The 21,529-nt window shown below is 41.8% G+C and overlaps 1 protein-coding gene across 1 annotated transcript in view; it reads right to left on the bottom strand.

Moving 5' to 3' along the window:
* hmcn1 (hemicentin 1) overlaps window positions 1-21,529 on the bottom strand; it is an 82,599-nt gene that overhangs the window by 4,513 nt on the left and 56,557 nt on the right. Inside the window, exons 43-100 of the mRNA XM_065955706.1 lie at window positions 21,027-21,149; window positions 20,723-20,878; window positions 19,808-20,089; window positions 19,531-19,698; window positions 18,475-18,588; window positions 18,207-18,293; window positions 17,279-17,470; window positions 16,981-17,154; window positions 16,771-16,884; window positions 16,477-16,622; window positions 16,203-16,353; window positions 15,728-15,925; window positions 15,531-15,644; window positions 15,234-15,421; window positions 14,815-14,911; window positions 13,938-14,099; window positions 13,650-13,763; window positions 13,339-13,541; window positions 12,833-12,914; window positions 12,584-12,715; window positions 12,247-12,396; window positions 11,909-12,068; window positions 11,669-11,793; window positions 11,390-11,573; window positions 11,010-11,107; window positions 10,618-10,896; window positions 10,336-10,532; window positions 10,131-10,212; window positions 9,799-9,935; window positions 9,570-9,711; window positions 9,301-9,445; window positions 8,973-9,100; window positions 8,714-8,870; window positions 8,399-8,520; window positions 8,103-8,267; window positions 7,700-7,807; window positions 7,386-7,523; window positions 7,174-7,308; window positions 6,601-6,870; window positions 6,145-6,335; window positions 5,749-5,962; window positions 5,447-5,581; window positions 5,058-5,248; window positions 4,751-4,832; window positions 4,278-4,547; window positions 3,927-4,097; window positions 3,640-3,810; window positions 2,944-3,114; window positions 2,665-2,835; window positions 2,404-2,574; window positions 1,974-2,144; window positions 1,742-1,888; window positions 1,470-1,607; window positions 1,205-1,326; window positions 765-1,002; window positions 565-627; window positions 350-469; window positions 58-192 (exon numbers count right to left, since the gene is read on the bottom strand). Coding sequence (XP_065811778.1) covers window positions 58-192; window positions 350-469; window positions 565-627; window positions 765-1,002; window positions 1,205-1,326; window positions 1,470-1,607; window positions 1,742-1,888; window positions 1,974-2,144; window positions 2,404-2,574; window positions 2,665-2,835; window positions 2,944-3,114; window positions 3,640-3,810; window positions 3,927-4,097; window positions 4,278-4,547; window positions 4,751-4,832; window positions 5,058-5,248; window positions 5,447-5,581; window positions 5,749-5,962; window positions 6,145-6,335; window positions 6,601-6,870; window positions 7,174-7,308; window positions 7,386-7,523; window positions 7,700-7,807; window positions 8,103-8,267; window positions 8,399-8,520; window positions 8,714-8,870; window positions 8,973-9,100; window positions 9,301-9,445; window positions 9,570-9,711; window positions 9,799-9,935; window positions 10,131-10,212; window positions 10,336-10,532; window positions 10,618-10,896; window positions 11,010-11,107; window positions 11,390-11,573; window positions 11,669-11,793; window positions 11,909-12,068; window positions 12,247-12,396; window positions 12,584-12,715; window positions 12,833-12,914; window positions 13,339-13,541; window positions 13,650-13,763; window positions 13,938-14,099; window positions 14,815-14,911; window positions 15,234-15,421; window positions 15,531-15,644; window positions 15,728-15,925; window positions 16,203-16,353; window positions 16,477-16,622; window positions 16,771-16,884; window positions 16,981-17,154; window positions 17,279-17,470; window positions 18,207-18,293; window positions 18,475-18,588; window positions 19,531-19,698; window positions 19,808-20,089; window positions 20,723-20,878; window positions 21,027-21,149 — 8,991 coding nt within the window. The remainder of the gene's footprint in view (window positions 1-57; window positions 193-349; window positions 470-564; window positions 628-764; window positions 1,003-1,204; window positions 1,327-1,469; window positions 1,608-1,741; window positions 1,889-1,973; window positions 2,145-2,403; window positions 2,575-2,664; window positions 2,836-2,943; window positions 3,115-3,639; window positions 3,811-3,926; window positions 4,098-4,277; window positions 4,548-4,750; window positions 4,833-5,057; window positions 5,249-5,446; window positions 5,582-5,748; window positions 5,963-6,144; window positions 6,336-6,600; window positions 6,871-7,173; window positions 7,309-7,385; window positions 7,524-7,699; window positions 7,808-8,102; window positions 8,268-8,398; window positions 8,521-8,713; window positions 8,871-8,972; window positions 9,101-9,300; window positions 9,446-9,569; window positions 9,712-9,798; window positions 9,936-10,130; window positions 10,213-10,335; window positions 10,533-10,617; window positions 10,897-11,009; window positions 11,108-11,389; window positions 11,574-11,668; window positions 11,794-11,908; window positions 12,069-12,246; window positions 12,397-12,583; window positions 12,716-12,832; window positions 12,915-13,338; window positions 13,542-13,649; window positions 13,764-13,937; window positions 14,100-14,814; window positions 14,912-15,233; window positions 15,422-15,530; window positions 15,645-15,727; window positions 15,926-16,202; window positions 16,354-16,476; window positions 16,623-16,770; window positions 16,885-16,980; window positions 17,155-17,278; window positions 17,471-18,206; window positions 18,294-18,474; window positions 18,589-19,530; window positions 19,699-19,807; window positions 20,090-20,722; window positions 20,879-21,026; window positions 21,150-21,529) is intronic.

The raw sequence follows: 21,529 nt of genomic DNA, 5'->3' as shown, positions 1-21,529 counted from the left end.
ACAGTCAGCGACATTCCCCACAAAATGTCACTTGATCAATAAAGCTCGCCATTGTACCTGTGCAGCTGAGACCATCAGCTGTTCTCCTGAAGCCCCGCCCACAGCGCATTACACATCGGTAAGAGCCAATCGTGTTCTCACATTCCTGTCTATCACTGCACACGTTCCCACCTAACGAACACTCGTCAATGTCTACAAGAAAGACACGAGTCGAATTATTAAAACAACTTACATGTTTGTGTAAAAACAGTACAGCTGACAGCACTGATTGAAACCAGGTGTGTGTGTGTTTGTGTGTGTGTGTGTGTGTGTGTGTGTGTGTGTGTGTGTGTGTGTGTGTGTTGTATACCCTGACAGGTCCTGCCGTCAGCTGAGATGGTGAGGCCTCGGGGACAGGAGCAGTAGTAGGTGCCCATGGCATTGTGGCAGGCATGAGAGCAGGGGTTACCAACCTCACACTCGTTCTCATCTGCAGCACATGAATGATACATTAACAACATGAAGCAACATAAAGCATAAAGTCAGAATGCTCTGATATGGATTACATGTGTTGATAATCACTACCTGCACAGTATGGCCCAGCAGACACCAGAGTGAATCCCTGAGGACACTGATTACTGCGATCTCCTGGAATCATGTAAACATTTCATTATTAAAAAAATCTAATCACATTTGTGACAAAAATATAAAAGAAAAGAAAAAGGCGAGATGTTTAATGACATTTTGATGACTAAGCAACAAAAGAGGGAAAACACTTTTCTCACCCTTGGCAATGCTAGCTTGTATGCTATACTTCAACATCTCCTCCAGGGGGTGGTAGTGAGCGCTGATGGCTGTGGCATGCAGCATCTCTACCAGGTATGGCATCTTGCCCTTGGACAGGTCGTAGGAGATGGTGTGGTTCCAGGAGTAGGGCACACTCTCTCTGTTGACGCTGAACATGCGAGTGGACTGAGCATACAGCTGGCCTGGGCCTGTCTGGATGTAGTCCTCTGTGTAGTCCTGAGTCCAACAAAGTGTACATGTGAGGCAGCTTTAATGTTTAACATAAATTAACTAGAATTCCCCTACTTTGTCATGGATGTTTAATATGTAGCAAACTGGCTAAAAATAGCTCAAATTCATTTTTGCTTTAACTGATATATTCCAGGTTTGACATCAAATTATATAATAGTCGAATCCAGTGTATAGTTTATGCTTATACCTTGATGTTTATGTCAGCGTGTGAGGGCAGCTGCAGGATGTGTCCGTTCACTACGATGTCCAGTAGCAACACTCCATCTGAGTCCAGGCCTCTGGCAATGTGGGTCATCCTCAGGATCTCACCTAAAACATTCCAATTTAAACACTTTTATAATTTTTCATTCATTTTTTTCAAAAGCAACAGATTAAAACCACCCAGTGGTATCTGTATAAACAGCTCACATTGCTGATTTAATACACAATCACCAAGGTCTGTCTATTCTCACCTGTGGCAAACTCCACCTGTGTCTCTCTCCTGAAGATGCCTCCTGTCAGAGTGAAGCCGTTGACCGCCTCTCCTACTTCCTGTGCAGTGGTCCAGTAGACAGGGTTCAGGATTGAGATGAGCTTTCTCATCGCAGGACCTTTACACAAAGGCAGAAAAGGGTGCAAATCTTATTTAACATGAGACCTTGTAAAAGGGGCAACTTGCTGCATTGATGCAGGTATACATGGTGGTGAAAATGTAATCTAAAAGTAAATAAAACTGTAAACAAACCTAATGTCCTGGGTATATTATTAATAGTGGCTTTGATGATTCTGTTGCCTGACTCGCCGTCTGTGATGGTGGCATTGAGGATGGCGATGCCAAACTCAATATCATTGATATTTCCAATGATGCTTCCTCGTGCCCTCTGGGGTCCACCTGGTAAAAAAAAAAGTTTTTAATTATGCCCTAATGCTGCACTCAGCTGCAAACATACATACTACGTTTTTCAAAAATGTCTTACCTGGGCAGGCCTGAGTGTTACACCTGGACAGCTGAGAGGAGTCTCCAGGACACGGCCGACCCCCGTTGCTAGGAGATGGACTATTACAGAAACGGACTCGTGACCTTTCTCCTACTCCGCAGGAAGCAGAGCAATCTCCCCACGGCTGCCATGAACCCCAGTTACCATCAACTGTTAAAGTACACATGTAAACAGAATGTATTAGAACTCTGACAAGAAAACATAATCTGAGTTAAAAGGAAAAGTAAGTCTAAATTAATAGAGACACCTTCCACATATATTGCCCTTGTGCTGTAATGCAGTTATTTTGACACTGCCATCTTTAACCTACAAAGCTACTTGATATTTGGTGTAATATGAAGCTGTTTCTTTCAAAGACTTTTGGAAATGAAGCAAGGCCTTGCTGGCCTCGACAGAGCCTAGGACTCACCAGGACAGATGTCTGTGCTGCATCTCTGTATCTGTGAATCTGCACCTGCACAAGCTCTCCCACCATTGGCCGGTCTCGGGTTGTCACAAGTCCTGTAGCGTCTCATCTGACCTCCATTACATGTCTTACTGCAGCTACCCCAGCTACTCCAAGGACCCCAGTTACCACTGACTGAAAGACAGAAAGTCAAAACATCAAAGATAAGACGAGGCAAAGAAGTACACATCACGAGTCATGTACACATCAAAACGTGATACTCACCGGGGCATGGGTCACTGTTACAGAAGTCAATGTGTACATCATTGCCTTCACACTGTCTGCCTCCATGCTGAGGGGCGGGGCTAGCACAAAGGCGTGTCCTCTGTCTGGTCCCGCCTCCACATGAAACACTGCAGGCTCCCCAGCTCACCCAGGATGACCACTTCCCATCCACTGGGGGGTAAAAAAAACAAAGAAGCCATGTTATTAGAGAGAGTTTTTTCTTCATCTAGGGACAAACACAGGGGTTTGAACAATAATGTACAATCCCTGAGCCCTCACCAGGACACTGTCTTTCTTTACACATTTGTGTTTGGGTGTCTGAGCCCTCACACCGCGGCCCATCAAATGTAGGAGGAGGGTTGTTACACAGCCGGATTCTGGACTTCATGCCTTTACCACAGGTCTCACTGCATGGGCTCCACGGCAGCCAAGACCCCCAGTTACCTGCCACTGCACGGGTATAAACAGAAAGTCAATGCAGAATTTGACTCTGAACATATCAATATATTTCACATTTATTTTAGATAACAAACACAGAGTGTTTCAGAGACTTTTTTAAATTGATATTTGGAAATATATTCACTTTATACTCAGTATATTTTGCTGATTAAACTGAAGTACTTCCGCACATATTTTAGACTTTTAATGTAACAGCATATTTTGATAGTGTGGAATTCATATTTAAATTCAATTAAAGGATTCAAATTTAGATTTTTGCTTGTGATTGGACACGTTTAATGAGATTCTCGACAAAATGAAGGCAAATAATCTTGATAAAATCTAGAGTAACACTTATTCAGAGTGAGTTCATCATAGACGGTACAGTAGGTCTATAATGGATTGAGAGTAGATAGGTGTACAGCTTAGAGGAAATTTGTGATTTTTAAACAAAAACAAATAAGACCGATCTCTTTGCAGTTGCACCTCCTTATTCTACCTCTTCATTCTGCTGAAAAATCATATTTAGTTTCTCACCTGGACAAGGACGGACACTGCACATAATAACCTCCACTGCTTTCCCCTCGCAGGGTCGGCCTCCATGCTGAGCTGGAGGGTTACTGCAGGTCCGAACCCTGGTTCTGTTGCCCTGACCACAGGTACGAGAACACTCCTCCCACAGAGACCACTCTGACCAGTTACCATCCACTGTTGAAGGACAATCGTATACATTTTGGTTTTTTTCACATTCACAGTTTGTACTTTTGTTTTGTATTCAATGGTGAGCAGGTTTAATAGTCTGTTACATATTTAAGCACCCTCACCTGGACAGGGCTTTCCCTGACAACTCCGTGTCTCTGAGTGAGATCCTGCACAGTGACGCCCTCCATTGGCAGGTCGAGGATTGTTACACTGTCTCAGCCTCTTCTGGGACCCGACACCACAGGACACACTGCAAGGACCCCACTCTGCCCACTCTGAATAGCCACCATGAACTAAAAAAAATTGTAGTTTTTGTTTTTATAATTTTTAAGGTGTTTTTGTTTGTTTTGATCTTATTTATTGTGAATGTTTTTTTTAAATGGAAAATGAAAACTTTTTTATTGGAGATGTTAGAAATACATTTTGAATAATGTGTAAAAATATGTGTAATATCAAAAATATTTCCAGCTCACCTCGTACAGTGAGAGTGACCCTGACCAGCACTGATCCCAGCAAGTTTCTTGCCACACATTCATATTCAGCTGTGTCCTCCTTCTGGGAACTGCTAATCCTGAGAGAACCGTTGGACAGGGGGGAAAAGCGGTCGTTGCCCAAAAGTGGGCGCCCCTGACGGGACCACTCCATCATCGGTGTAGGCTCACCCTCCGCCTGACAGTTAAGCATGACTGTGGTGCCAGCATCTACTACTGTCTCCACTGGCTCCACTATGATGGTGGGTGCACCTGGAAGAAGGGAGATCTTTTTGAGCCACCATTTCAAGGTGGATTTCACTAATTTCCCACATTTTTGGAGATAATCTCATAAAATGTCACTGTTTAAGGTGAATAATTGAATTGAATTACTTTTTTAAGACATAACTTTTATATTAGATCATGTGGCAGATTGTATGCAGAAAAAGACCGACAGGGAGACGATAGAAACTCACGCTGCAAGATAAGTGTGACACTCCTTTCCACCACCCCAGCATCATTTGTCGCCACACACATGTAGCTGCCTGCATCTTCACTCTGTATGAAATGTTATGAAAAGACAGCCATTATCATTATCAAAAACAAGTCTCAAGATATATTTATACCCTTTTAGATAAGTTGGTCTGAAAATACTGCACATATTCTAAAGTACTTTGTTCATAAAAAAGGTTGATTGAGCCATCAGCATACTTCAATCAACACTTTGTACAGAGCTGTGAGCTCTGACTTTGTAAGAGCTCACAGTCTTTTGGGTTTTCATACCACAGTGCCATAGATGGCGAGGGAGCCGTTGTCCAGCTGACGGATGCGGTTGTTGATCTGGATGTTGATTCCACTTTTGCTCCATCTGATGATGGGCAGGGGGTCTCCCCGGACCTCACAGTTCAGGATGGCGTTACCACCCAGAGGTTCAATACGGTTGGAGTGAGGGTCCCCATCAATGATAGGAGGCTCTGGAGAGAGACAGTTGAACTTGCTATATCATTATGGACACAACACATGAGTAAGGTATAGTTGTAAGTTACATGGCTACTTTTAATATATAAATCAGCACCAAACAAAAATGTATTTCAGAGATTTAGCTCGATTAAAAAAAATAAAAATGAAATCAAGTTTAGGAAAATCAACCAAATAATATCCTCTGGTTTTACCTTTGACATAGATGAAGCCCAGCGACTTGATGGTTCCTACACTGTTTTCTGCCACGCAGGTGTAAGTGCCTGAATCTTCTTTGCTCACTCTCTCAATAACCAGCTCACTGTGGCCGTTCATGTGATCATAGTGAACTAAAGCAGTGAAAAAAAGCAATAAGTTAAACCGTTGATCGTCTCTATTCTGATGCATGACATAAAGCTGCAGAAAATATCAAACTTGTCTGATGGATCTGAGGAAAAATTTTGAGGAAATACTCTTTCACATTTACATTTTAAGCATCTGTGATCTTGCTGTTTACCTGGGATTATGTTGTTGTTAAAGGCCCATGTGATTCTTGGCGGTGGCATGCCGCTGACTCCACAGGCCAGCAGGAGGCGCTCTCCCTTGTTGAGGGCCACGTCTCCGAGCAGCTCAGTGAAGACAGGGTGAGTATGAACAGACAGGGTCACCGTCTGACTGTCCTGTCCGACCTCATTAGTGGCAACACAGGTGTAAATACCTGCATCTTCAGGCTGGTGCAGAGGAAGGGGAGACACAAGACAAGTCAAGTACACATCATGCATTATACACACATAACATTTAAGACAGAACCATAGCCGCTGAAGTTAATATGAGCCAAGCAAAAATTCAGCTTCCCTCAGTCCAAAGACATACTAACAAAAAGATCAAAGTTGTTTTTTTTTGTTTCACTTACATGAGCGCTGTCTATCACCAGCTCTCCAGATGGCAGGATGGTGTATTCCCCTGAGCTTTCCACTACAGGAGTACCGTCCTTCTCCCAGGACAGGCTAGGCTGAGGGACTCCCTCTACCACACACACCAGCTGAGCCTGACTGTTCTCCACCACTGCTACCTCCTTTTCTCCACCAGTGATGGAAGGTGGGACTGAAAAGGTTGGGAGTCTAGTTAAGGCTTCATAAATGTAAACAATCACAGAGGGTACTGGCACCCAGTACTTTCCATTTTAACACTTGAGGCCAATTTGCTTAATTGGTCAAGACCTTAAAGTTAAAATGTTTTACAGAAAAAAAAAATCAGTATCTTTTCTGCTCTCTTGCAACCACAGGTTTAAAAAAAAAAAAAGGTTAATCATACATTGCATGCAGCGTTCTGCGTTGTGCTTTAAAATAATGCATCGATTGAGACTTACCCTGTACCGTGAGGCTCATCTCTAGGCTGACAGTTCCTGCTACATTTGCAGCAGTGCAAGTGTATCGTCCAGTATCACTCGGCTGGATGAACGTGATCTGCAGGGATCCTGAACTGAGCACCCGCTGCTGCACAGATTCCCTCAGCGGCTGCCCGTCTTTATGCCATGAGACAGAGGGGCGAGGGAAGCCGTCTGCTTGACACTGAAGCGTCACAGAGGAGTCCACAGGTGTCACATACTTTTGAGTTTCTGAGCTGATCACCGGAGGAACTGCAGAACAACGTAAATAGAAAAAACACTTAGAGAAAAAACCCCCAATATAAGTAGGCTGTTAGGCTGAAGAACATTGAAAGAAAGCAGGTTGTGAGTTAGAACATGCATTACTGTTTCCTATCAGGATAATGAATTAAATAAAGACAGGGCTCTCCAAAGATTTAAGCAATAAATATGATTATGCAACCAGCACTGTAACTTTATACAAAACTAGCGTTTCTTGCAGGACTGTTTTAAGAATATACTGCATTGTTGTCATTACATGATTGTAAACAACCTGCTAAAAATGGTTTGACCTACCTTGTACTCTGAGTTTTGTCTTGCCCAGTGCAGTGCCTGCAGGGTTTTGAGCCACACATATGTATGTTCCCGAGTCCGACACAGAGGCTTTAGAGATCTGCAGACTTCCAGTGGGCAGCACTGTGAAACTTCCACCTGTTATAACCCACGAGACACAATGTTATGACTGATAACTGGTGAGTCCTAACACTCACAGACAAAAGAATAATTACCTGTGGTGTGTATATTGATGCCCTCCTTCTGCCAGGTGATGGTGGGTCTGGGTGAGCCCGTGGCCCTGCAGGGCAGCGTTATGGGGTTATTCAGGATCACATCCAGGGTGGGCGGATGAAACTGGATCAATGGCAGCTCTGCAGAGAGTGATGGGAGAAGAATGATGATTAGGAAGATCGCAACAGTTAAAGAGACTTTGATGCCAAGAACAATTTTGTTCTGAAAAAGAATATTTTTTTGTATTTTTCTCTTTGCACATCCTCCAAACAGCAGTGTACATGTCATGATTTATGGTTTTTGGGTATGATCTTACCCTGCACTGTGAGCTGCATGTTGCGGTGGGTGGAGCCTGCAGCGTTCTTGGCGGTGCACGAGTAGCGTCCTGCATGACTGAGCTCTGCTGAGGGGATTTCTATTGGACCTGAAAAGAAATTAGCATAATACGGAAGTGAAGTCAACATTTTTTAGATGTATTCCTTATTTCCCTAATTTTAACTGGATTAGGAAATGACTCAGATTTAAAGTCTGTCAATAAATTAAGTAGAACCAGTAGAAGAATAAACCAAAAACAACAATGTTATACATTCTAATACATGAATTTTAATTACCAGTTTTTGTCATCAAGTTTATGTTTTGTTTTTAGATGTAATTAAGAAAGCTGTACCAAATAAAAGTTGCGCACTCTTAGATGCTTGTTAAACTCATATGATTCTGACCTGTAGGGAGGATGTTGTAGCCTTTCCCCTCTTTGGAAAGCTTCATGCCGTCTTTGCTCCAGTGGATTGTAGGCTCAGGGACACCGGATGCAGTACAGGAGATAACCACTGGGGACAGTCTGGCTACAACTAGCTCTGTGGGTTCATCAGCTATAGATGGAGGGACTAGAGGGACAAGAGTTAGAAAAAGTCATTACAAATTGTCTTGTTAATTAAAACTCAGTTTCAAAATCATGCTAAATGTTTCATACCAAAGGATCAACTCAACCACAGTCAACAAATGCTGTGTTACTCACCATGCACAGTGAGGTTTATGGATCTGGAGTCCTCTCCTGCCTCATTAGAGACCACACATTCATACACTGCTGTGTCCTCCACTGTTGGTGCTATAACTACCAGGGAGCCGGATGATAATAATCTGCAATAACAAGAATGTTTGTTATTCTTTGAGTATTTTCATTAGAATATAAATGTGATAAAGAAAGATAAACACATATACATTTAAAAAGTTTGGCAATGGCGAGTAAATTTAACTTTGTTCATTTGTCTTTGTGAGTTTTTTTTTGTCAATCATGAATTAGAAAACAGAGAGGGAGAAAACCTGGATCAACCTGTACATATTCTGGTTCTGATCCGTATTGATGGATCGACTGTTTTTCATCCAGCTGACGGTAGGTTTGGGGATGCCGGTGGCCTCGCAGGACAGAGTGGTTTGAACGTTGACTGTAACTGTCACATTTGTGCGGCCATCGGCGATGGAAGGAGGGACTGAAAGAAGAGATGATGTGTGACTGTGTGACTGTATTTGTTGATGTCAGAGAGTTTTCCACTTGTTTTGTATCTACAGTAGATACTGTATCTCTCACTCACCATAAACCTGCAGATCCACTCTCTTGCGTTGTGTTCCAGCCTCATTTGTTGCCATACACAGGTAGCGGCCAGTGTCGGTCACCTGGGCAGAGTGGATGTGTAATGACCCATCCTCTACAAATGTGTACCTGCACATGTTGGTACAGAGTAGTTAAGATACACAAAGAAATGAGAATAATTGAGTTTTGCTAAAATATTCCAATACCAAATGTTTATGAAGCTTATGCATTTTATCGGCCTGAAACCCACAAACACTGCACATTAAACAATTCTCATTTGAGAAGGAAAGAGCAAAAACGCTTCATTATTATGAAAAACTTAAGTTTACCTGGGGTTATTTCCTGCCAATACTGTTCCATGTTTCCTCCAGGATACGCGTGGCGGTGGCACACCACTAACAATGCACTCCAGCACTGCAAGCTTGTTGACGTGCACTGACACTGACTGGGAGCCTTCCTTGATAGTCGGGGCCACTGAGGGGACACAACATGGATTAACATATTTACACTTTTGTCCCTGGATAATGATTAGAGCTCTTATTCTTATTTGTAAATAATTGCAAGCTTCTTGAGGTCAATGCATTATATGTGGCTGTACCATTGACAGCCAGGTTAAACTGCCGTGTTGTCTTGCCAGCGATGTTACTGGCCACACAGGTGTACTGCGCTCTGTCGCCGAGCTCGGCCATGTTGATCTGTAAATAGCGTCCACCTGACAGGATTCGCACGCGGGCAGAGGCCTACATAAAAAATAAAAATAACTTTAGAGTATGTTTTAAGAAAAGTGTTAGCAATGAGTGAGTTTTATTTTTTGTTTGAAATCTGACCTTTAATGGTTGACCATCTTTGAGCCAGGTCAAAGTTGGAGGTGGGACGGCATCTGACTTGCACTCCAGAGTCGCCTGTCTGTTCTGCAGCACTGACACGTCCTGAGGCGAGCTCTCCCCGGCAATGTTAGGGGGAACTATTACAGGAAAACCAGACACACACTGATTTGGATTTTTGTAGCCACATCTTACTGTATGTCACATTGTATTATAATGATTCATTAACTTTTAACTTTCAAGAATGAAAAAAAAAAGACATTTTTACAAATGCGATTAATTTTGGAGAGGTTGATGAAAGCATAAAATGTGTGTTAAATATCGTTGTTACTAACCATGCACTCGAACCAGGAAGTCCTTGTCATCATCGCCTGCTGGACTATTAGCTAAACAGCTGTATCTGCCCGTGTCCTCCAACTAAACACAAAGAAGTGTAACAAAGACATCAGAGGTGTCACACTGTATAGAAAAGAGAAGCTGATTGAAAACAAAATACATTGAAAAAAGGGTATGTTATTGTAATAATCCAATGTTACTGACCTGTGCTGAGGACACAAGGAGCACCTCCCCTCCCCGGAGGAGACGCAGACTGTTGGTCTGTGGGAGCGGTCGTCCATCCTTCAGCCAGGTCAAAGAGGGTGCAGGGATACCTGAGGCCTCACACTGAAGCTCCAGGACATTATTGACCACAACAGATACTTCTGCTGGTACACCAGAGCCCTTGATGCGTGGAGGATCTGACAAAGCAATTAAATAAACAAAATATTTATTTTTTTTTCTCATCTAAAGCTGCAACGTGAGAGTTATAGCGCTTTTACCCACCTAGCACTTTCAGGTTGAAATGGCGGCTGGCTTGGCCGGCAGTATTGTTGGCTACGCAGGTGTAGCGCCCCGTATCATTGACCTGGGCTTGGATGATTTGCAATGTGGTATTCAGGTTCAGGAATTTGAGGTGAGGGTCAGGAATTAATACAACACCTTCTTTGAGCCAGGACACAGTGGGAGTCGGTGTCCCATCAGCTATACACAGCAGAGACGCCAAGTTTTCCCTGACCACAGTCACATCGTCTGTGGTCCCTGCACCATCCAAACCCGGGGGGACTGGGAGCAATAAAACATCGAGTTGGTTATTAGCTGCTGAAGTGCATTTCTAAGAGTGGTGTTTGATTGTTAAATCCTCAGATATTACAAATGAGTAATATTTTCACACTCACCATGTACCTGCAGGTTGTAATGCCTGTTGTCCACACCTGCTCTGTTTGAAGCGACGCAGGTGTAGGTGCCACTGTCAGACACCTGGGTACGTGTAATCCTGACAGATGCAAAATTAAAACAAATATTCTGTTACATTTTCAAAAAAAAAAACAATTATCCATTTCTGTCTTCCAACAGAAAATGTTTCTCTAAACCAAAACCATTTAATGGAACTATTATTTCTAACACTTAACAGATTTTCTTTTTGTTGTTGGTGGATAGATAGACCATTAATCATTATTTTATTTAACAGAAAAACCTGCAGGAAACAGGTACCAGAAGTTGCTCCTAGCTTAGAAACATGTTACAAACTCCTCTTGGGTCCTGGCCACTGACCTACCGGAGCACCTGTCCTGCAGAGAGAAGCCGTATGTGGGAGGACACTGGCAGAGGGAGGCCATTTCTGAGCCAGTTGAGCTGAGGGGGTGGAGAGCCTGTAGCAACACACTCAATGTTGACAGAACTGTCCAGAACTGTGCTCAACTGCTCCACTGTCTCACTGTTGCCGTCTATCACGGGAGGAACTAATAAAAGAGATGGAAAGCAAAACAAGAGACATGAATAAAGCTTGAGGGTTTCTTGTCATGGATGATATGTAAGTATGACTTTGAAAACTTACCGTAAACATTCAGATTAAATATCCTGTCCTCCTCTCCTGCAGCATTGGACGCCACACAGGTGTACTTTCCGCTGTCAGTGGTATGAGCTCCAGTTACAGTGAGAGTGCTTCGATCCGGGCTGATCCTGAACACAACATGTTCAGCACCACAATCAATACAACATCTACCAGAATGAGCAGAATTGCACATTTTAAAATCCCCACATTTTCTTTGTTGTTTTTCATAATGGCATGAATTACCTGAGCCCGGTGTTCCTTGTACTGTTAATTACTTCACCATCCTTTAACCACTGGATGGTTGGAGCTGGGGTTCCCTTGGCTCGACAGACCAGCTGGATGCTTTCATTTAGCAAGACTCCCGTTTCACTGGGCAGCTCTGATCCAGAGATACTAGGAGGGACTAAGAGAGAGTTACTGGTTGTAGCAAAATCCTATGAATATTAAGAGAGACCATATATATTGGTAGATACATTTGTTATGACTGAAAACAAATCAGCTTGACAGGAAAATAGAATATTTTAAAGGGTTAAAGGGTAAGGGCCTTTTTGTTGTCGTCTGAGTTGATGTTATGCATGTACCTTGAACAGAGAGGTGGTAGCTCTTGCGTGCTTTGCCCTCCACGTTGGAGGCCACACACGTGAATGTGCCACTGTCAGAAAGCTGTGAGCGTGCAATCTGCAGCTTGCTTCCTCCTGAGAAGATGTGCATCTCCAGAGACTCTGAGTTCCCTACCAAAAGGTAAAGTTCAATTGTTTGGAAGAAAGGACAATAATAAAACCACTGAACAAGTTTCTGTAAAATTCTCCTTTGCCTCATTTACACTTAGTTATTTTTTTCTATTCTGAAAAAACGTCCAGAAACAAAAGGTAACAACAGGTTGAAAGAAAGATGCAGATGACCTGTATGCAGACGTACCTATTGGTCGTCCATTCTTCAACCAAGCGAGGCTGGGAGGAGGGATTCCAGTAGCATCACATGCAAAGGTAACTGGGTTACTGATGGTTTCAACAACTCTCTCCTCTGCAGGACCATCGATACTGGGAGGAACTGATGAGTTGGAGAGAGAGATAGAGATTGTTTTCAAAATGATATTGTAATTCATTGTGTGGTTTTTAAAATGGACTGTTCTTTTTTTTTTTTCAACGAGTATGTATCACTTCCTACCATAGATATTTAAGTGGAAGTTTTTGTCCACTTGTCCAGCAATGTTGGTAGCCTTGCAAACATACTGTCCAGTATCAGACACCTGAAAAAGAAGAAAAACACATTCTTTCAGGAAAATATCAAGATAAACCAAAAACAGAAGTCACTTACTTATCATACAAAAGATTCAACTAAGGCAAGGCTAGTTTTTTTTTATAGTGCATTTCATACAAAAGCAATTCAAAGGACTTTGCAGAGTTAATTAAAAACAATATGAATATTAATAGACAAGACTTTAAGGAAAAATATGCATTACAATATGAAACACAGAACACAGACACTTCTGTGGGTCTCAGGCCGTGCTATCCTAAAACTACTAGCCCTCATGACGGACTACAGAACTATCGAATTAAACACATTTTTAGCCACACACAGAATGTATTTTTTTCTTCTTCTCGGGCTCAAAACTCGAAGTTTCTAATAAAACTCAAAGGTAGTTAAAGCTTTAACAAATTACGTAGTTTTACCTCTGAGCCTTTGATCTCAAGCATCTGTCCCTCTGCCAGGATACGCAGGTTGGCTGATTCTGTCACCACCCTGCCGTTCTTGTACCAGGTGATGGTGGGAGGAGGCACAGCGTTGGACTCACACGCCAGAGTTACTGATTTCCCAACAAGCACATTCACCACCACAGGAGAGTCCCCACTACTGTCGCGGATACTTGGGGGAACTGGGAAACAGCAGGAAAAAAAAGATAAGGTATACTGCCGCTAATGATGTAAAACTAGAGGCCAGAAGTAAGGTGCTCAGTCTATTGTTGGTGTGGATGTGGACTGACCAAATATAGTAAGGTGGATGTGTTTGTAAGCCTCTCCTGCTGCGTTCATGGCCACACAGCTGTACTTTCCTCCATCCGATACTTTTGCTTTCAGAATCTGCAGCGTACGACCACCTGAAGAAACAAAGGGACACACAGGGACCTTACAAATCCACTGTAATAATGAGGTCTTGATCTATTTACGGCTTTCTTACATATAACTATTCAAACTATTATTTAAACGTGTAATGGTTTCAATGTGCATTTTTTAGCATGTGATCCTGTACATGACTTTGAGCTCCCCTGTACCTGGCATGATGAGTGCATTGCTGTTGGGCTGAATGGATCCTCTTTCATTTAGCCAGCTCAGAGTAGGAGGAGGAAAACCAGTCGCCTCACAGGACAGAGACACAAAATTGTTCACCACCACAGTCACAGTGTCAGGATTCACGCCAATAATGGTTGGAGGCACTATAAACAAAGAGGGAAGAAATATTCAGTATAAAAAATAATACATAAAAACAAAACAAGCTTTTATGCTTAACGATCATTCTTAAAGAAAACACAAATGTTTGTAGACTAAATCTACATATAACTTGATTCTTATTTCTTTAAAGGCTTTTATGCCAAAAAAGTTTTTTCTTCAGTTTGGAAAGCTTGTATGTTCTCCTTGAAATGTACTCATGTAACAAAACTCATTATGCCTCTACTAAATGCGTCCCTGAGTGGGCGGGGCTATAGTTTAACTTCTACCCCCACGTATGGCAGGGCTAAATGTTGAATAGGAAGGGGTTCTGTAATAAAACCACTTCTGGTTCCTGGTTCCTGGTTCCTTGTGTGGTCTTTCTCTGTTTCAGGTGCCAGTGGGCGTGGTCTGTGGGATCGGGGATTGAGAACACCTGGGCCCTGGCCTCACTTCCTCCTTGGGGGGAGACATCGAGAAGGAGATTGGGGAGAGAGGATATCCCCGATGCTCTGTACCTTTTGGTTTAACGTGCTGTTGTGCGAATAAACGTGTATTGTTGAGCGTACTCCTTGTCTCCTCCAGTTTTTGTCATGGGTTTGTGAGCCGGCCGTGACACTGGTTACATTTGCAATCTGCTATATTAATATCTAACATCTACCGTAATATAATACATCTTCTGATATCCAGCAATAATAAACTTTGACTTCACATTTAACTTACCATGAACATTGAGGTTGAAGGATTTTTCTGCATTTCCAGCCACGTTGTCAGCCACACACACATAGCGCCCCGTGTCCGACACCTGAGCTGTCAGCACCTGTTGTTTTAGAACGGTTGAAAAAAACAAAATCCAATAAGACCCCAGAGCTGCTTGCATTGGATTTACCTAATGAAGAAGTGTTTCTGATTTATTTGGACCTCACAAGCTCACTTTTGAATTGCCAGCATTAAAATAATAGTTTAATAAAAACTATTATGTAAATGTATTTATTTCATGGTTGTTGAACAAGTGCTATTGGTTGATATTATAGGCAACAGGTATATTAGAGCAAGTTTATCCCTGAAATCTATTTGAATGAAAAGTTGGCTATGGTATGAGACACAGCCGCAAACAACTGTCTTTGATTCGTTGATATTACCTTAAGTGTTCGTCCATTGGACAGGATCCTGTGTGGTCCATCAGAGCTGACTGGCTGGCTGTCCTTAAACCAGGTGATCTTGGGGGTGGGGTTACCATCCACGATACACTCAAGTTGGGTAGTTTTGTTGACCAGGACTGTGATCTCAACAGGAAAATCACTATCTGTTCCCCGTATGACAGGGGGCACTGACAAAAAAGACAAAAATACACTATGAGAAACTTTTCTACAATACATTCCCTCTGCTTCTGTTTAGATACTGATACTTTTTGTTAAAAGGAAAACATATTTACTCACATAAAACTCTAACATCATACTGAATGGAGTCTTCTCCTGCTTCATTGACAGCCACACACGTGTACCTGCCCGAGTCGTCAGCCTGGGATCTAGGTATTTGCAACACTCGCCCACCTAAAAATAAAAATCATTATTGCAAAATGTCTCTCTGCCTGGCTCTGGTTCACTCATTTCATTCTTTTTCTGATTTATCTCACCTGGCAAGATCAGAACTTTGTCATTGGAGCTCAGCAGCTGTCCATCCTTATACCAGGTAAGTGTAGGAGGGGGGACAGCGTTGGTCTCACAGTACAGAGAGATGGGATTGTTGAGGATCACATCTCGAACATCCACTCCAAAGCCTGGGGAAGACCAAGTATCGCCATCCCCACCAGGCCTGTTGAAATTAGGAGGCACTGAATGGGGAAAAAGCAAAATAGGACAATGTTAAATCTCTTATTATTTGCATTTTTTACTTTATTTTGAGCTGTGGTATGAACAATAACAACAACCATGACTCTGCATTTGTCTCAAAAGATGCTGACATTAGATAAGTGGTATTATTCACACAGACATTTTGCAAACATAACCAGTTATTCAATAAAAAGGCATAAAAACATGAAAATAATCTTGGAGCCCATCATATGCAAAAATAGTCTGTCAACACATCAGCATCAGTCAACCCCAGTTCACCTTGTATATTTACATCAAAGTCCTTCTCATCTTCTCCAGCTATATTAGTGGCTATGCAGGTGTAGCGACCAGTGTCTGACACCTGAGCACTCTTTATTTGAATGATACGGCCGTTGGCTGTTATGGACACGTGGTCATCTGCTCGCAGGATCTGTGCAGGAAAAAAGTCATGGATATAAGAAACTTTAATGAGTAATTTCCAAACTTTTACTTATATTAATGCTTTGTTTCTCATTTTTTCCCCCATAATCATGGATTACAATCTGATATCTACCTGTCCATCCTTGTACCACTGCAGTGCAGGTGTTGGAAAGGCCTGAGCTGCACACTCGAGGGTTAGTGTGCTGTTGACTTTGATCTTGACCTCTTTAGGTGCCAGTCCTTCCCCAGGGATATCATTCTTATTGATCTGAGGGGGAACTGGAGCACAAAAAAACATGTTAAAGACCACATCAACCAATCAACTGTTTACATGATGGTCAGACTGTAGTGTCTTCACAAGATTATTTCTTGTTAACTGAGATTTGTGCACTGGTTCTGTTATAACATGTTTTTAAAGAAATCTCACCATAAACCTTGACCTCATAGTGCTTCAGTGTCTCTCCAGCCTCATTAGTGGCCACACATGTATACCTCCCAGCATCCTCTTCTTTAGCATTGAGAATCTGCAGGGTTCTTCCACCTGTGTGAGCATGGGAATTATTGATGCATGTTTATGTACCATACTATTGTACTCTACTCAGTTTGACGTTATTCTTAAATTTATGTGGTCTCAAACCTGGGAGGACACGGATGTTGCGACTGGACTCAAACGGAGTGCCGTCCTTGAGCCAGATGATGAGAGCAGGAGGGTAGGATTGAACTTCACACACTAAAGACGTGGGGCTGCTTAGAGTGACCGTCACCTCGTCTGATGAGTCGTCAGGACCAGACCCAGCAATGGTTGGAGAAACTGTCAAAGAAAAAGAAGAGCACAAAGCAATGAAATGTACTTCAAAGAATGACTTCAATTGCTCTCAATTAGTTGTGTTATTCTCTGAATAATCGTGATAGATTCGGAGGAGTTGTGTTTGTACCCAGGACATTGAGGTTGAAGTGTCGGCTGCGATCCCCTGCACTGTTAGATGCCAGGCAGCTGTACCTGCCAGTGTCTGCCACTTGGGCCCCGTAGATTTGGAGGAAACGGCCATGAGACAAAAGTTGGTGGCGTTTGTCAGGAACCAACAGCTGTCCATCCTTTAGCCATTTTATCTCTGGCACAGGGTTACCTGGAAATAAATGTCAATAATGAGACATAAAGGGAGATGATTTTTTTTTTTATATTGTATTTTCTCATTAACTATGACCATAAAGGACAACTGATGTGTTTTTATGAATGGTCATAAGGATAATAATTACAGTATATAGCAATATGGTGTTCCTCAGGGATCCATATTAGGACCTGTATTAATTATTCATTATTCTCAGCCACCTTGTTATATATGTAAATAAAACTGAGGAGATGGTGCTGGTAAGCTCTTACAGATATCTATGTATAAACTTATTATTAGATAACCTGTGTATTTTATGTAGCATTGTATGGTAATCGCTCTATTCCGTTAAAATCTAAGCTTGCTCATCTGGTGCAGACTGCCATGAAAGTTACGGGGAGGACTGAAAACCTCACCTAACATTCAATATATTAGCAGACTGTTCCAAGACAGGCACAGTGAGTCTCAAAGAATGAGTCCCACATCGAAACTGAGATGCTTTAAAATCTCGTTAGTACCCAAATCGATAAAAATCTGAATGTCTGTATGGATTACATGTGGATTGTGTTTGTTTCTACTGTTTTTATTCATTGATCCTACTGTTGAGGCAGCTTCATGTTTGCAACAGATTATTTTCCCCAAGGGGACAATAAAGTGTATTTTAGTCTATAATAGATATATTTCAAATCTTCAGCAGAGAAATAAATCTAAATCTAAATCAAAAAAAAAAAAAAAGGGAAGTTTCTTGTATTACCTGATGCCTCACAGGTGAGGGTTATGTTGTGTTTCTCCTTAACTTTGGTATCCAACACTGTTCCCTCATCAACAATCCTTGCTGGAACTGTTGAATGAAAATCAATTAGATGGTCATTAACGTTTTCCCATTAATTAAAAAGTATTCACAGTGTGATACACTAATGCAGAAGTTAAAATATTTAAATATGAACAATGAAGTTGAACAAGAAATGTTCATTCAACATATTGAAACCAAAAACAATGCCAAGACGTTTCATAAATCTTACCAAGAATGTCGAGGTCAAAGTTCTTCCTTTCCTCTCCAGCAATGTTAGACACAATACAGGTGTACCTCCCAGCATCCTCTACTGCAGCATGCATTAGTCGCAGACTCCGGCCCCCTGGAAATGAAACAAGCTAGTAACTATCAATCACCTATTTTCATTATGAAATACTTAAAAGACTGTGTCAGGCGATATAAAGCAAATTCTCCCTCGTTCCCATGGACGTCTAAAACAACATTTCAACACCTGTTGAAAGTAAATGGCCACTTTGAAAACTGGGATCAATTACCAGAAGGAATTTTCGATGCTGAGGCTCACAGCTGTTTAAACATTTACAATCCAGTTAGCTGGGATAAAAGACTAATGGCATTTGTCTTTAAAAACAACATTGTCCTTACAGAGTTCATGAGAATTTTTAGCTGGGCTGAATAAACCTTCAATACTATATGATATCCCGTCTGCATTTGATAAACCTCATCATGAACCTTCCTCTTTGACAACATGATTGCCTTCACATCATTCACAATTTTGTGATAGTTCGATGGTCCATTTTGACCAAATAATTTATTCGACTTTAAAGTAATTCCGATAATAATAATACCTGAGAGAACGGGCCAAGTGTAGACTAGTCAAATACCAAACAGATCTACTTGGCAAAGCAGGCTATTATTATTTCAGCAGAAGAAATGAAAAGTGGTGTGCTTAATTTTAGCTGCCACAGTTTAATTTAGAGGCACCCAATAACTCTTCTTAAATGTTTCAAAACAAATTCAAAGTAATTACTTCTGTTTGTCTTCTTGCAGACAATTTGTCAGTTGGGTTTGGCCCCTGATGCAATGCAATTACTGGTGACATATAGCAACATGCTCGGCCTTTGAAACCCCGCAAGCAAATAGGTTAGGTTACTACTTTGAAGACCTGTACTATCATTCGTATTCTTGGTGTCCATTCCTTCATTAGTAATAATAATAAAAACTTTTTTATACCTTTGACAATGACCAACGTAAACACATACTCTCCACAAAATCACAAAGCACAGAGAGTCAAACAGGGACTCACCTGAGAGCACTCGCACTGAGCTGGATGCTTTGATTGGCCGACCATCCTTCAGCCAGGCAATGGCAGGAAGAGGAATACCTGAGGCCTCGCAGCTCAAAGCAACGGGGTTCTTTACCACAACGCTCACATTTTCTGGGAAGTTTACCTGACCAATTATACTTGGTGGAACTGAAAGAGATGAGAAATAATAGTTGAAAGGGGCAGAATGAAAATTTAAGACATTAGGATGGATTTAATCTCATTGACAAGAACAGAAAAAACAGATGGTCATGCATACCATGTACACTGATGTCGTGCTTGCTGTCAGCCTGTCCGGCAACATTAACAGCGATACATGTATAGCGTCCCGTGTCAGACACTTTAGCGTCTTTAAGCTGCAGCAGCCTCCCCTCATTGAGGACCTTGGCACCATGCTGCCCTGTGATAGGTCGGCCATCTTTCAGCCATGTGATCGCTGGTCGAGGCACTCCCTCCGCAGCACACTGTAAGGTCACGTCACCTCCTTTTGTCACAGCAATGTCATCTGAGTTGCCCTCGCTGTTTCTGATGGAAGGGCGGACTGAAGTGAGAAAAGCATGTGAGATGGTGTACAAGCTCCCTCAAGAGATGCTAAGTACTTATAGCTCTGAAAATATCCAGTACATCCGAGTGCAAAAATATAGACTTTTTGTAAAGTAAATTAACAATGCAAGTGGTTCCAGTTATCTTAATAGAGTTTTTTTTAAATTGAGATTTGGGGCAATTTTTGCCTTTATCAGATAGGACAGCTGAGGAGAGACAGGAAATGTTGAGAGGAGAGAGTGGGCCAGATTTAAACCAACAGTTTCTTGGAACAGTAATATAGCGTCTGTACTTGGGGCCCGCGACGTAACCACTTGGCTACCAAATGGCCCATGTCATTGACATGTTAGTCATTGTTAGTTAATTCAAACAAAATGATTGTGAATATGTTCTGAGTTTTTGGTAAAAGTAGTCATCCTTTTGGGGTTCTCCATTTAAGCACTGGTCCAATATACTACAAAGATTCAGGACACTTTTACCACCTCCATCTGTTATTACAAACATATAACACTTTTCTAATTGCAGCAGATTCTGACACCCTGTAACTTCTTTGATTCCTTTCAGAGTGAAACTCAATTTTCTTTTTTCTTTTTTTTCACTTCTTGTCACAGGTATTTTGACACACACTTACCATAAACCTGTAAGTTGTACTCCTTGGAAGTAGTGCCAGCTGTGCTGGAGGCTGTGCATGTGTAGGAGCCTGTATCTATCCTCTCAGCGCTGGAGATCTGCAGCTGGCGACCTCCTGATAAAACCCTGACCCGCTGATCTGACCTGAGCTCAGAACCTGGGACAGATAAAAACACAGTTAAATATGGTGTTCAGACATGTTCAGCCGGATTCATCATGTCATACAATTTCTAAATAACATGTTTCTTTTTCAATTTGTCATCACTTGATGTCTGTGTTTCTTGTACAAACACATTTACACATACCATCCTTTCTCCAGGTCAGGCTGGGGGGCGGTATGCCACTGGACTCACACACCAGAGTGATTAAACTTCCTTCAATCACAGTCAGAGGAGACACTTCCTCTGAGCCGCGGATACTGGGAGAAACTGTAATAATGACAGGACACCAAAGGGAGGCGCTCACATCTCATTTAAGCTACATGCTGGTGTGTTTCATTCATGGGAAACTAACTGTAACATGATCTTAAACAGCTAATATACTGATGCAACATCTCCATGTGAGACAAAAATAAAATATTTTTAAAAAGGATCTAAATAGAATTCCAACAACATTTAAAACATAAAGCAATTCACTTTAATGTACGACAGCAAACTAAATACTGGAAATTGGAAGTAAAACATAATAATTATAACCAACCAGTACTGCTAAGTCAAAACACTGGCTTCAAGTCAGGGTGAACAGAAGTAAGAATTACGACTATGAAAATGGGTTAAGCTCTGTCAGCAACCTGCATACAACTAACTTA

This window comes from Labrus bergylta, chromosome 6, assembly GCF_963930695.1.
Source record: "Labrus bergylta chromosome 6, fLabBer1.1, whole genome shotgun sequence".
Lineage (NCBI taxonomy): Eukaryota > Metazoa > Chordata > Actinopteri > Labriformes > Labridae > Labrus > Labrus bergylta.
The sequence above is the reverse complement of the archived record's forward strand: the minus strand, read 5'-3'. Positions and strand labels throughout refer to the sequence as shown.